The sequence below is a fragment of the Eupeodes corollae genome, chromosome 1 (assembly GCF_945859685.1).
Source record: "Eupeodes corollae chromosome 1, idEupCoro1.1, whole genome shotgun sequence".
Lineage (NCBI taxonomy): Eukaryota > Metazoa > Arthropoda > Insecta > Diptera > Syrphidae > Eupeodes > Eupeodes corollae.
In genome coordinates this window covers 187,632,268-187,645,693 of record NC_079147.1, presented here as the reverse complement: position 1 = coordinate 187,645,693, position 13,426 = coordinate 187,632,268, and the positions used below count along the sequence as shown (strand labels likewise).

At 32.8% G+C, this 13,426-nt stretch overlaps 2 protein-coding genes across 3 annotated transcripts in view; one reads left to right on the top strand and one right to left on the bottom strand.

Moving 5' to 3' along the window:
- Nucleotides 1-8,152, top strand: part of LOC129938910 (uncharacterized) — a 406,682-nt gene extending 398,530 nt beyond the window's left edge. Inside the window, exons 1-4 of one of the 2 annotated variants that reach the window (XM_056046738.1) lie at nucleotides 7,076-7,194; nucleotides 7,258-7,531; nucleotides 7,638-7,739; nucleotides 7,812-8,152. In XM_056046738.1, coding sequence (XP_055902713.1) covers nucleotides 7,274-7,531; nucleotides 7,638-7,739; nucleotides 7,812-7,952 — 501 coding nt within the window. In that variant the 5' untranslated portion in view covers nucleotides 7,076-7,194; nucleotides 7,258-7,273 and the 3' untranslated portion in view covers nucleotides 7,953-8,152. Of the gene's footprint in view, nucleotides 1-7,075; nucleotides 7,195-7,257; nucleotides 7,532-7,637; nucleotides 7,740-7,811 lie in introns of those variants that run through there. The other variant, XM_056046746.1, reaches the window with a different exon arrangement.
- On the bottom strand, nucleotides 4,660-6,020 carry LOC129938884 (hydroxymethylglutaryl-CoA lyase, mitochondrial). The gene is made up of 3 exons (XM_056046704.1): nucleotides 5,871-6,020; nucleotides 5,122-5,800; nucleotides 4,660-5,057 (listed from the first exon to the last, which is right to left on the bottom strand). The coding sequence occupies exons 1-3, from the start codon at nucleotides 5,928-5,930 to the stop codon at nucleotides 4,837-4,839; spliced, it is 960 nt and encodes a 319-aa protein (XP_055902679.1). The 5' UTR covers nucleotides 5,931-6,020; the 3' UTR covers nucleotides 4,660-4,836.
- Nucleotides 8,153-13,426: the final 5,274 nt, after the last annotated feature.

The following is a 13,426-nucleotide window of genomic DNA, read 5'->3' as shown; positions in this document are numbered from 1 at the left end:
GGATTATATGTGTAGCCCTTTTTGAAAATTGGAAAAATCACAGTTTTAGTGAAAGTTTCTTCTACCCTGCATTCTTCTAATATTTTGCTATAATATTTTGGCGAGTTGTACCAAAAAAGTATATGTAGCATTTATTATGAACTCAAATGGAATCCTATCTTCTCCTGGCGCCACAAAAAGCCTATTTAATGTTGAGTCCTCGACATAGTTCCCTACTTAAGATTATATTTTAAGAATTTGTATAGACTTAAAAAGCATTTGCCATTCAATATTTGAAAAAAAAAACTCTGTGCAATTAATTGTTTCAGCTCCTAGAAATAATCTCCGGTATGAATTGAAAATAGGACAGATGCTGACGAAGGCAGCTGCATCAAGATTATACATTGTGCATGAGACAACATTGGTCAGGTTGAGGCGACATAAGGGACTTGAAAGTAAGGCAAGTTTCTAGTATCTGATTGGCTAGCTGCCAAAAATTTGCCTTCCAATTAAGGCAACTTCATTGGAACGTTGGAACTGGAAAGTTAGTCAAGAAAAATCTCAGTAACTATCAAGTCAAATCTACTTCTGTCAAAATGATAGTTGGATAATGGACTTCATTTGCAGTCAACTTCATTCTTCGAACGTATATTTTGACAAAGGCTACTAATTAGTTTTTCAAGTGTCATGTATTTCAAATTCAGAACTTTACTTCACAAACCTCAACTTTAAATTCACGATAAAACATTATTGTCTACAAAACACTCCTCAGGAAAGCTATAAGTCTGTCACGATTTGTATTTTCTATTGTAAGGGAATATTACTTATGTATTTGTTTTACAAATTGACAACGCACCCTTCTACAGAGAGCATTGAATGAAGTTGTGCAAAAAATAAATAAATCATAGAGTAATAAAGTTCAGCTTGCTTATGTTTTAATGGTTTTTCAATTCACAAACTCGTAACCCTGCCTTAAAGTGCTTTAACGCAGACGGTAAATCTTTTATAAATATTATAAGGAGAATATGGTCTCAATGACTATGTACCTTGTGGATTTTGAGATATAACTTTGAACTTGTTGGACTCGCAACCATTGAAAAGTACAGAGTATAATCTATCCAATATATAAGAATGCATTTTACAAAATATTCACTTATACTCAATAAGCAAAGCTCGATTATAGAGATTTTCAAACACCTATAACTGAAGTCAGTAAAAATACAGTCCAATTGTTGTTTGCTTTTAAATAATTCAATAAAGGTTTAAAAAATTGGCGGTAGAACGCCCCTTAGTAAAGCCGTACTAATTTGGAAAGATCATATATTCAACATAAAAATATAGTGATTCGAAAATATAATAGATTTAAAGAGTGTAGGAATAACAGATTGTGTATGAATAAGTCTGTAACACATGCACAGAGATATTGAGAAACTAAAAGGAATAGATTTATTGTCAATTAATTGAAATATTTTTTGATCTAGTTTTTATTTACTTTCGGTTTTTTTTTTTGAATTTATATCTGATTCAATTTTTAACACGTCTATCCTTTTTAACAATTTAAAACAAAAGAATTTTGCGTTTTTGTTCATGTAAAAATTCTTGCATAATTTAGTGTTTCTGGGAGCCGTTTCTTGCAATTTTATATGTACATACATATATATATGTGTATAGATATGTTTCTATGTTTTAGCCTAGAAAAGCAGGCATTTATTGGTCCATAAATCATAAATTCTTTTCCGCAAACCATGATTTTCTATTTTTAAAGTACACTTTTGGTCATTGTATTTTCCCGATTTCCTCGTCAGCGTAGGGTAGCATAACCTCCTCTAGAATTTTTACATATTCAGTTACATCTATTATATTCGCAATGGAATATACATATGTACATATGTATTTGTATGTAGGCCCGATTGAAGTATGAAAAGCAAGGAAATATCATTATTTTTCCTCCACCATGTTTCAGTGTTTTCAAAGTGTACCGTGGATCGTTTGCTGCTTTTTGGGGTCTTCTCACATACTTTCGACGACCCTTGGACCCAAAAGGGATGAATTTGCTCTTATCAGTCCACAGAATTTACCTATCAGTTCTTACAGATGTCATCCTTTTTGTGCTTGGCGTTTCGGGCTTAGTTTGCCAATTAAGTGCGTTACTCACTATTTTTGCTGAACACTCTAGGATTTCTTGAACATCTTGGTAAGTTTTACCTCCAAACTCGGACAAAAACTTCCATGTATTTAGCTTCAATACAGACACTAAATTAGATTTACTGAAACATGTGTACACAAAATATCAAAAATCAACATAAACACCAATGGAGCTTATACCACCATCACTAAAAGAAAGTTAACCCAGATAAACTCATTACCGTATAACCGACAAACATCCATAAATACAAACTCCCTAACATTGTACAACTAAGACTTAGACACACATCAGTCTCTCACCAGCACCTCTTTAATAAAAACACTCCATTAGTTTGTGCTTCTTGTAATACCAGATGGGACCTCACCCATGTTTTAGAACAATGCTCTGTTTTGCAACCCATAATCAATTACTTATTCAATAAAAAATCAATCTATGAAATTCTTCAAAACTCCAGCCCAACTAACATAGAAAAAATATCCAATTTAATAGCTTACGCATAGAGCCAATAGTCTCCTCAGCTAGGCTCGTTAATATAATATTACCTTATAAAATTTAAATTACCTATTAATAAATAATAGTAATAATTAAATTTCGAGCTTCTTCGGTACAGTATTTTGACCGTCCTATTGTTTATTCTTGGGCTAATATTTTATAATTTTGTATACCAAAAAATAGTCAAATATATATTTAATGATAAATATAAGAATATATAGAATTTTTGATACTTTTCAACTTTACAAGCAAATGCACTACTAAACCCCTTTATATTTAGAGAGATTGGTCTATGTGTATTTAAGGTGAAAAGTAGAGTTGCACTTCAAGCTAAAAGTCTCGAATTTTAATATGAAAGATGCTAGATGCAAATACCTGGTTAACTTTGTTTGTAACAATTTAATTTAATGTGATAATCTTATAAAGTAATATCTTTAGAAAGTAGAAATTTAAAAATGCCACCAGTTCTCAAAACCTGGTAACAAAATTTAGTTATTTGTAAGTAGTAATTTATTTTATATGCAATTCCTCTACATTCTCTCAAGGACCCAATTTACTTACATTATTATTAAATGCTTCCATACTGTTCCCTAAAAACTTAAACCTGTCCTTAGTATGAATCTTTTGTTATACTGAAATAGTTGTCCGAATCCTTATAAATATTGAATTAACCAAAAAACACTGTGACAACATCTAATTTTAAGTACAAAAAAATTATCTTGAATTTACGCCCATACTGTCCTCTGACTAACCAAATTTTGGATAGGGCAATAAATCCGTAAAATCTGAGTGGATAGTGAAACCTTTCACATTACCTTCTCTATTCTATTGATCTCTTTCTGAGTATGAATATTTTTACCTTGTCTGAAATAAAATTTTCAGATCTAAATTACTTAAAAGATTTTAAAATAAAAGGTTTTTCATCTGTGAGAGGAATCAATATCGGAATGAGGGCTAGCAAGTTGAAAATGTGTGTATACCTACCTTTATTTTTATTTTTTAAACATTCTGTAAAAAGTAAGTTATGAAACGCGAAACCCGTTGTTTCGTCATTATTAATAAAGGTCTAATGTTAGCACCTTCACCAAAATTGTCTAGCATACAATTTGCTAAAATGATTGTCTTTTGGTGGTCCTTAACTAACGACGTGGACACGAGATTTTACGAGACTTTTTATACAATGCTTTGAAAAACAAAAGAAAGATATTAACAAATTTCCAGCTTACCATCTCTTATCCGAGATGAAGACCTAATTTTACTAGACTATAAGTAACTTTCAAGCAACTACATTGACAAAAAATGAAAAATATAATAGTAGTAACAAATTCAATTTTCAATCGTCACAAACCAGGTAAACAAATTTTTTTATTGGAATCCATATTTGCACATTACAGACACCTCCATAAAATAGATCCTCTCATTTTATCCATTTTAACACGACTGTTAACACGCTTTGAATACTCCAATATAAAATTCGAACGTTGTCCTTTCCAACCTAAACTTATTTAAATCATTCTTGTTTTATGTTTGAATTTTTATCAAGACGCTTTTGAGTACGGATAAGAATACACACAAAAAACCAGGGGTTCAGTTTTAGCCCAAAAACTTCTTAATAGCCCTGTTGATCTTGTTACAAATTTAATCACATTTCCTCTATGGCAGCTAGCTTGCATGTGGTAAGTACTTTTTGTAATTTATAATTTTGTTTTAATCTACTTAATTGGTTTAATACAAAACGAATCGTATTGTTAATAAAATTTTTCTCAGAATTTTACCCATCTTTAAGAATTTGAAGCGTAAATAAATTTATTGGTATCTTTAAAAAATTTAACCTTTAAAAGGGACTTTGGCTCTCATTTCAGCAGGCCACATTCGATAAAAAAAGAAAAGGAATATTGAAAAAGTATAGGAAGTAATTTCTTAGATGAATAGGAAAATCCCGAGGAAATTGTTTTCACGATATTTTACTTACCCAGACTAGATACACAAATTAACGTCATAATCAAAGTGATAACATTATTAAAGAAACTAAAAAAAATGTATACCTTGTTATACCAAGTATATGCTTAAAAGATTCTTTTATTTAAAACAAAAATTGTACAGTATAAAAAAAAACTAAACCTAATGTTTATAAATGCAATTTTCTTCATAATTCCCCCCTAATATCTTCATTATTTGATTCTTTAGCTATTGATTGAGTTTCCAAGACTTCATCAAGTTTATCTTCTTGAAGCCCGATTGACTTTCGACTCTGATTGTCTTCCCAATTCAGCACATATAAATTTCCCTACATCGATAAGTTTATCCAGATCGATTCCAGTCTTAATTCCCATTCCATGTAACATATATACAACATCTTCTGTAGCTGCATTGCCAGAGGCTCCTTTGGCATATGGACAACCACCTAAGCCAGAAATTGATGAATCCACAACAGATATACCTTCAAAGAAATTATAAATTTAACATTTACTTTATCGTAAATCATCAATTCAGTAAATACTCACCATAATCCAGAGAAGTTAAGATATTTGGAAGTGCTTGTCCGTAAGTATCATGACAATGGACAGCTAATTTATCAACTGGAACAACTTTAACCACTTCGTTGAGCATCTTACGGAATGTGCCAGGTGTACCAACACCAATTGTGTCTCCAAGTGATATCTCATAGCAACCCATGGAAAACATAGTATCAACGAATTTTGCAACTGCTAGAGGACTAATTACTCCCTCGTAGGGACAACCTATCACAGTAGAAACATAACCCCTAACCTTGACATTGGCTTTTTTAGCTTCCTCAATAATTGGTCGAAATCTCTCGATACTCTCAGCAGCAGTACAATTTACATTTTTGCGAGAAAAAGAATCTGATGCTGCTCCGAAGATAGCAACCTCTTTGGCACCAGCAGCAAGAGCACTTTTGAAGCCTTTAATATTCGGTGTTAGGACGGGATAAGAGACTCCTGATTTACGTCGGATTCCTTGAAGAACTTCCGAATTATCACCCATTTGGGGAACCCATTTTGGACTTACAAAACTAGTAGCTTCAATAGTTTGGAGGCCTGTTTCAGATAGTTGATCGATTAGAGTGATTTTGGTTGCTGCTGGAAGTATAGTTGGCTCATTTTGAAGACCATCACGGGGTCCAACTTCAACAATTCGAATTTCTAGAGGGATTGATGAAATCTGAAAAGAAGTATGTTGATCGGCTGAAGTCTGTATGTTCGAAAAATGATTTACATAAGTAGATGCTTACTGAGGAAAGGGATCTCCGGCAAAAATTAGTCAGGAAAGGGACACACTTTTGGGAAAACATCTTTTGTTTTTCTTCTTTATCTTTGAGGGTAGGAGCTGATAAGAAAATGACAGTAGATAAGAACTAAAAACATGATCAGTGCAAAGAATGGATTCTTGCAGGGTGACCCAAAACAACTTCGATTTCAATACATTCCATTTCTGTATGAAATTTCATATATCAAAAGCTGAACTGTCTAGCTTCTTGAGGCCAGTTTAAAGGGCTGGGACTGATGGTTTAAGATTTGATCTGCACAACTTCGTCTAATATCATTTTCATTTATCCACATTGGGTTATTTTTAATTCATATAACACTTGTTTAGGTATTATAAGAACCTTTCATCAGAGAACTGTAAAGTCAGATGCCTGAGTTAAATTTATGCCTTTGCGTTTTTAACTTGGAGATTTGCAAATGGTACAAAAGTAAATGTTTCTCAAAACAAATGTTCCGTTTTAGAAATAAACTTAATTTTTGCCCCACTTAACACATTGATTTAAATTCATGTGATGCGTTTGTAATATTAATTTTGGATTTTGAAGTTCTGAATGGATTTATTTTCCCAAAAAAACAATATTTTTAGTAAATATTTTTGTTTTAAAGTCGTTTTCTTCCTCCAAAAGCTTATTGTTGACATTAGCTTTCTTTTATCGCCTATGACCCATAGAAGTCATCCTATGAAAATAAAACCATGTAGTCCCAAGATGCATATAAAACTTTCACAAAAGGCAAGACATGCAAGTTGAATATCTCCTTTCTTATGTTTATTTACTTTTAAACAATTGTCTGCCTCTTTTCTTTTAACTAAACTTCACAATATTTTACCAATTGATTTGAGACACAAAAAGCCATCTATTCGTCATAATGAAAACTATTTTTAATGTTACTGAAATTGACCCAATTATAAACTAGGATCACAAGTTGTTGTTTTACTTGTTTAGAGGTAATGTTGTATTTGTAATTCTTATTATGTAGTGATAAATTCTACCTATCAGTCCTAACAGTGCTGTTCATGTTCTTAAGCATTAATCGAGCAATCTACAGAACTTCAATTGTGTGACTTGTGAAAGCTCCTCAAAGCAAATATAAAGCTTTAAGTTTTATTCTTAATTTTATGAAAAATGTTGGAAAAATAAATGAGCGCTGAAATTCCTCTTTCAATTGATCCAACTACTACAATTCATAATTCCATTTTGTTTCCTCTTTACCATTCCTGTTTCATTTTCTGACATATATCTTCGAATTACAACTGTCACTGTCATTTGTCACTCTGCCTTAAAAAAAAGTGTAAGAACTTTCTTCCGCAGAATACATTTTTCATATTTTCAATTTAAACCAAATTTTCTGTAGAAACTATTTGGAAAAGATGTCTTCAAATCCAGCATCACCAACGGGTGGCGTGACGCCCATGAACATAGCCGGCCGTATGGTCCGAGAACGCGAACGTCTGGCTGGTATGACAGACGAAGAGCGTGCCTGGCGTAAACAATGGGTAAAGGATCAAGAACTAAGCCACCATGAACCACGAAGAGTGCCAGCTCTCGATGCAGAATTCCAAAATCCAATCCGACGATTCTATCGTGCTCCTTTGGATAAATTGTGTGATGCTCTGACACCGACAATGGTAAGTGCAGCACAAGCTTACATAACAACAAAAGACGATGTTCGTCTATAACCTATCTGTGTTCCTCTCACTCTTTTTTGATTGACCAATTGGGATATGAATGTAGGGCTTTCAAAAAGCATTCGCTGTGCGTTTTTGGATTGGAAAAGGACTCTTGGCATTGACTGGACTCTATGCTGGAGCATATTACTTCAAATATAACCAAAATGTAAGAAGAATACTATACAAAATCACAGAGAAGAGGCAATAAAAATGTACTCAAAAATCGATTCTATTGCAGGATTGGACCAAGAAAGGAGGCTGGCGAGTAATTCGCAATCGTAACGCAGTCAATCCAGGAGATGCCCAATTCCCCAAACTCTCGGATCGTTCAAACCCAGAGGACTATGCTGCCCGTGGATTTAAACAATCAGCTATTTAAGAGAACATACCAAACCCAACAAAAATGCTAAAACAACAAAAAAGGAGTAAAAGCTGGATGTGCAAGTGCCAGTGTCAGTGCCAGTAAAATGTGTTTTAAGATTGTCTCTATAATTTTGATACATTCTCTGGTAAAAATAAACAAAAAGAACGTCTCCTATCATCGCTCTCGTAGACACTAAGGAAAGGTCGGTTAAATAATTTTGTTTTTCTTCAATGTCTCCTCCTTTTATTTATGGAATTTCCACAAATCAATTGAACTGCAATAATTATAACTGACTTGGGGGTATTACCAATCACAAAGCAATGGATGACGACAGCAGTGGCAAGCGATTACAATTGCGACACATTTTTGAAGTCACCTCAATGAGCTTGAGTTGGGGTTCTTCTTTGATTACTTCTTTCTGCTGATTCCAGCTGAATTCATATTAAATGCAAAGCCTTCTTCCTCTGGGGAAGTGCATTTGGTAGTTCCAATGGATCTTTCAATCGATTTGGTCAATATAATTGTAGAAATCGTAAAGAGAATTCCGTATAAATCACATATTTACCCGCAAAGTGACCCAAAAACCAGTTATTCTAGAGGTTTTAGTTTCTCAATTTATTTACTTTTTGTTTTCGGTTCGTTCTTATTCGTGTTTTCTGCTTCGCGAGACTTTCTGGTTTGCGTGTTCTTCGTTTGTATCTACGTTTTGTTTCTTGTTTCATTTGCAATCTTTTTATGCACATACAGGTTAAACGAACCACAACAACAACAAATACACATTCATCATCATAATAATACAGAAAAAAAAGAATATAAAACGGCAAAACAGGTAATCAAAGTCAAGAAGTAAGAAACAATTCGAACAAAATTCTTTTCCTTTTTCGGCTCTCGGGGTCGTCTCAGCCCCGGCCACTGACCAATAACCATAATGAATGAAAGAAGACGATAGACGACAACTTGAGATTGCGAGTAGTTTTTTTTTAAATTCTTTCTTTTAATCTTCAGTCTTTTCGCTAGTCGTTTGCGCTCCCCTTGCGTGGCGTTCTAGTCACCCAGACCCAGTCGCCATCGGCGGCAATCGCCAAAACCAGATCCAGTCATAAACCCCATATCTCCACATTTACAATAATATAACAACAACAACAATAAAACAACTGGTGAAACTGTGCAAAATCAGCTGACGCGACTATATCCCCAGCCCAGTACAGAACAGACTCAAAGCGCCCAGATGATGAGATGATGATGACGGAGTTGAGAGACAGCTGGATTTTGTGTTTATTATTTGTTGCCTCGCTTACACTTCAATAAAACTCGGACAAATTTCAATAAGTCTGTCCCGGTTGGACTTGTAGTGTTTATGGGAAAGTCTTGGAATTCCATTTCAGTCCGGTTTTTGAATATTTTTCTTTGTTTTGAAAAGTGACAGCTCACTCATACCTAGGGAGAATTTTCGAAATGTCAAAAATTGGCGGTTTACCCCAGTTTTCGAAAAGTTATATGGAAGTAGTGGTGTGGTGCAGGTGATGTTTCGAAATTGGAGAAATGTGTGGTAGAGGTGAACATTTGTTGTTGGTTTATATTTTCTGTGTTTTGAAATTTATGTTTGGCGCGAAATGCGTTTATTTTTATTTGGCGCTCTGCCTGTGTTCTTGTTGGGAAAGGTAAGGGTGTGATGGCATTAAATTGATTAGGTTTCATTCGATAGAATGTTGATTCGTTTGAGGCTCAATGACACTATACATATTTTGAAAATGTCGAGTTTATTTCCAAATTGAAATCAATATTTTAAAATCATTAAAAAGCTAAAAAATACAACTTCAATTTGGAGGAATCCAGAACATGAATATTTTTGTGTGTGTAAAAAATTGCCAGGATAATCAAGTTTGTTGTAACAATTTTGTTCACTATTCTTCAGTGGTACTATTTTCTTCTAGAAATGAAAAGTTACTTCATTTCCTTCGTAATAATTTGGAAATTTCATCGTGGAAGTTTTTCAATTCTTTTGAATCGAAACTTGATTTACTCAATTTTGGTTACTCATCATAGTTGTAAAAGCTAAAGTCTTTTAATGGATGCAGTCAAGTCATGACTTTAACTTGTTTTTAAGTCTTTTTCTTTTTTTTTAACTACCAAAATAAGTTTGAATTTTAGCACAAAAGTTAATTTATTCTTAAAAGCCATGATTTGAAGTCAATTGACTCAAAGTCAATAAGATTGCAGTCTCTTTTACTTTACAAAGTCTCTAAAGCCATTTAAAAGTTAATTTTTAAAGTTGGTAAGTCATTTGAATGTAGTGATAAGGCTTCATTATTTTTATTTTATTAATATCCTACATAAAAAAGGTTACCCAATGTGAAATAGTGTATTTACCTTTTATTTGAGCGTTTTAATAAATGTTTCCTAAAAAAAACATATTTAAATACATAATGTTCACCAACATCAAATTCCTAACGTCAAAACAGTTGATTTAAGTCAGTATTATTGACTTTTTAAGGAGCGTATAAAGTTTGTCCTGATAATTTTCTTCACTATTTTCTTTTAGTTGTATTTACTTCTAGAAATCAATTTACGTAGTTTTGCTGCATACATTTTATCTTTTCTTTTAAATAATAAATAAATAAATTGGGTGGAGCAACAGTTCGTTGGAAACTAGGGCCTAGTGACTTATAACTCACAATCATTCCTGTGTGCGAGTACTGTTGTCAGTGATGGATGGAATCTACAGTTTTTTAAGCCGAGTCCGAATGGCTAATTTGAGAAGGTACTTTTCATGACAAGAATTGCTCTTGTCTATTCCTTGTAAGAGGCAGTACCCGTGAATAAAACGTTAGGTGGTACAGGCAGGGATTAACTGCCATGTTAAGGGTACTAATTTTTCATTTAAATACCAAAAAGAAATACCAGATTGACTTGTTCACCCCGTGAATGAACTAACTCGCTTATGCCTAGTTTGTTTTTTAAGCTTGCCATCAGTTCTTTGCGTTTGAATTTATCTTACTAAAAGAATGGAGTCAAAATTTGTCATAAGAAATCTGATAAGAAGGATCTATTTTCACAAAATACCTCATTAAGTGTTTTTGGCATTTTGGTTACAAAGTAGGAACCCAACAGATATGGTTAAGCTGTCAGCTTGACTTTTATATTCAATGATAATTAAGAAATTGATTAAATGCGTCTTAGCTGCTATTTGGGAACGACATATTAATACACATAAAGTTAAGCTTTGTCGGTAATTTATGTTAACAATTGGCATTTAATTAATTGTATTCAGATTGTTGACTGAACAATCTTTTAATTAAAACTCTGTTCAAACTTGATAAAAATGACAGTTCTAGCGTACACATTCCACAAATAAACTTAAACGTCAAAGTCTAAGGTTGTCACATATTGAATTCAAAATATGCTGAGGGTTTCATTCAACAAGCATTACGTCAGGACTCTAAGTCAAAACCAAATCTCTGATATGTCAGATTGTCAGAAGCAAACACAAATTTTCAGTTAAGATCGAAGAAATATTCTGAATTTCTAAATAAAAATGACATATCAAATATTTGTAATTATTTTATTTTGCTTCGGTGTATCTGATACTCACTCGTTTAAGAGAGGAAATTAAGATTTTCGAACTTTGAATTTCAATAACCTTTATTGTGTTTTGGCTAAACTTGACCTTTTCAAAGCTTTCATTAAGTCAAAAAACCAGTAAATGTTCTGAAATCAATACATGATTTAAATGTTGCCACCATTTATAAGTCAAGCTCAATAAATATGGGATACTGATGGAAGATTGTCGACTAATTCATTCAGATTCAGAGTGCATGGTTAGAAAAAATATATTATATATTATAATAATACAAACTTTATGACGTTCAAACTTACCTTCTTTAGCTCTTTATTTCAAAATCGAATTTAAAAGTTGTTTCAGTAAAAAATGTTCGGTTAAAGTCTTAAATCGGACGTCACTGTCATTTTTTCAAACTAAAACAAATATTTCAAGGTTATTTTATGTCAAAAAATCAGTTAAAAGCATGTTATTTATTTTTGACCGAAAAATTCTACCGTGTAAATTATTGAGTTATCAGGAAATGATTTCTTTTTAAATAAACAGCACTTGTTTTTATCGTCAAGATTTTCGAATTGTTGAATCTCTATAAACTTAATCTAACTAGGCTAAGATTTGGCAGAGGTTAATATGATATAGGAGACTTAATGGTAATGCAAGTTTCTAATATTTTATGGCTGAAACACATACACGCTTCAGCTTCGGCCTGCTTCGAGGTTGCTTCGAGGTTGTTTTGAATGACATTTCTATTATTTCATCCCTCCAAAGAGCAAATATTTTGTTTGTTCAAATTTTGTTTACAGCTGATGAGCTGTCAGACAAAGCAAATGTTCAGATAATTGAACTAGAGCTTCCGTTTAGAATCACATTACGTTACATTACGTTCTTTTCCTTACGATTGTCAAACGAAACGTGAGGTCGAAGCTTCATTGTGATAGCATGCATTGAATTCCTATGGCTGAACTCGTAAACGTCAGGCGAAGCCGAAGCTAAAGCGTGTTTGTGTTTCAGCCATTACTGTCCAGCTGACAAAAAATTCCATTTAAGAAAACTTTATTGGAAAGTTGACTGGAAAGTAACATAAACAAAATTTACCTTACTTATGAGTCAAGTCTGCTTATGTCAAAATGCCAACCGATCATGTTGTTTTATTCTAGTGAGAACTAAACTTCACAACTATGTAATTTAGTCATTTGCAGGTTCAGACAACATAAGGGATTTCATTTGCAGTCAACTGAGTTCTTTGAACGTGAATTTTGACCAAGGCAGCTAGTTAGTTTTTCAAGTGTCATATATTTCAACCATGGAACTTTACTTCACTAACTTCTAACTTCAGTTCATAGAACAGAAACAACTATAAACATTATTGCCTACTCCTTAGGCAATTTTGAAAAAATATTACTTATTTCTTTTTTTATTTGACACTAAACATTAAAAAAATTGTGTAAATTAATAAATCATAAAGTAATAATTTTCAGCTTTTAGTTGAATGTAACAAACATAATCAATGACTTGACTTTATAGTTAGGGATATTTTGGCTAAATTTCCAGTCAACTTTCCAATAAAGTTGTCTTAATTGGAAGGTAATTTTTGGCAGCTGGCCAATCACACCGAAAATTTGCCTTACTTTCAAGTCCCTTATGTCGTCTGATCGTGTTAATTTACTACACAAATTTATTTGAAGGTTGGTGTAAGGTTTCCTTGGCGTCTTGGAAATGAACTAAAAACTTCTTCGCTACAATACGAAATAAAACTTTATTTGGGCTTGTACTTTCTGTAAGGAGTTACTTTTGTTGAAACTAATATCGCCGGTACTTTTTGCGCTATCAACTGAATGTATAAGATACTGAAGTAAAGTTCGAAGTTTCAAATTGAAAACATTGCTCTAATTTTTCGTTTAATAAAGTAAGTCCCTTATGTTGCTTGAAA

Excerpts from the sequence above, each read along its gene's own strand:
- LOC129938884 (XM_056046704.1), bottom strand. The coding sequence starts at position 5,930 with ATGTTTTCCCAAAAGTGTGTCCCTTTCCTGACTAATTTTTGCCGGAGA. Across the intron at positions 5,801-5,870 it reads GCCGGAGATCCCTTTCCTCA|ATTTCATCAATCCCTCTAGA; the intron begins GTAAGCATCTAC and ends ACTTCTTTTCAG. Across the intron at positions 5,058-5,121 it reads CTTAACTTCTCTGGATTATG|GTATATCTGTTGTGGATTCA; the intron begins GTGAGTATTTAC and ends ATTTCTTTGAAG.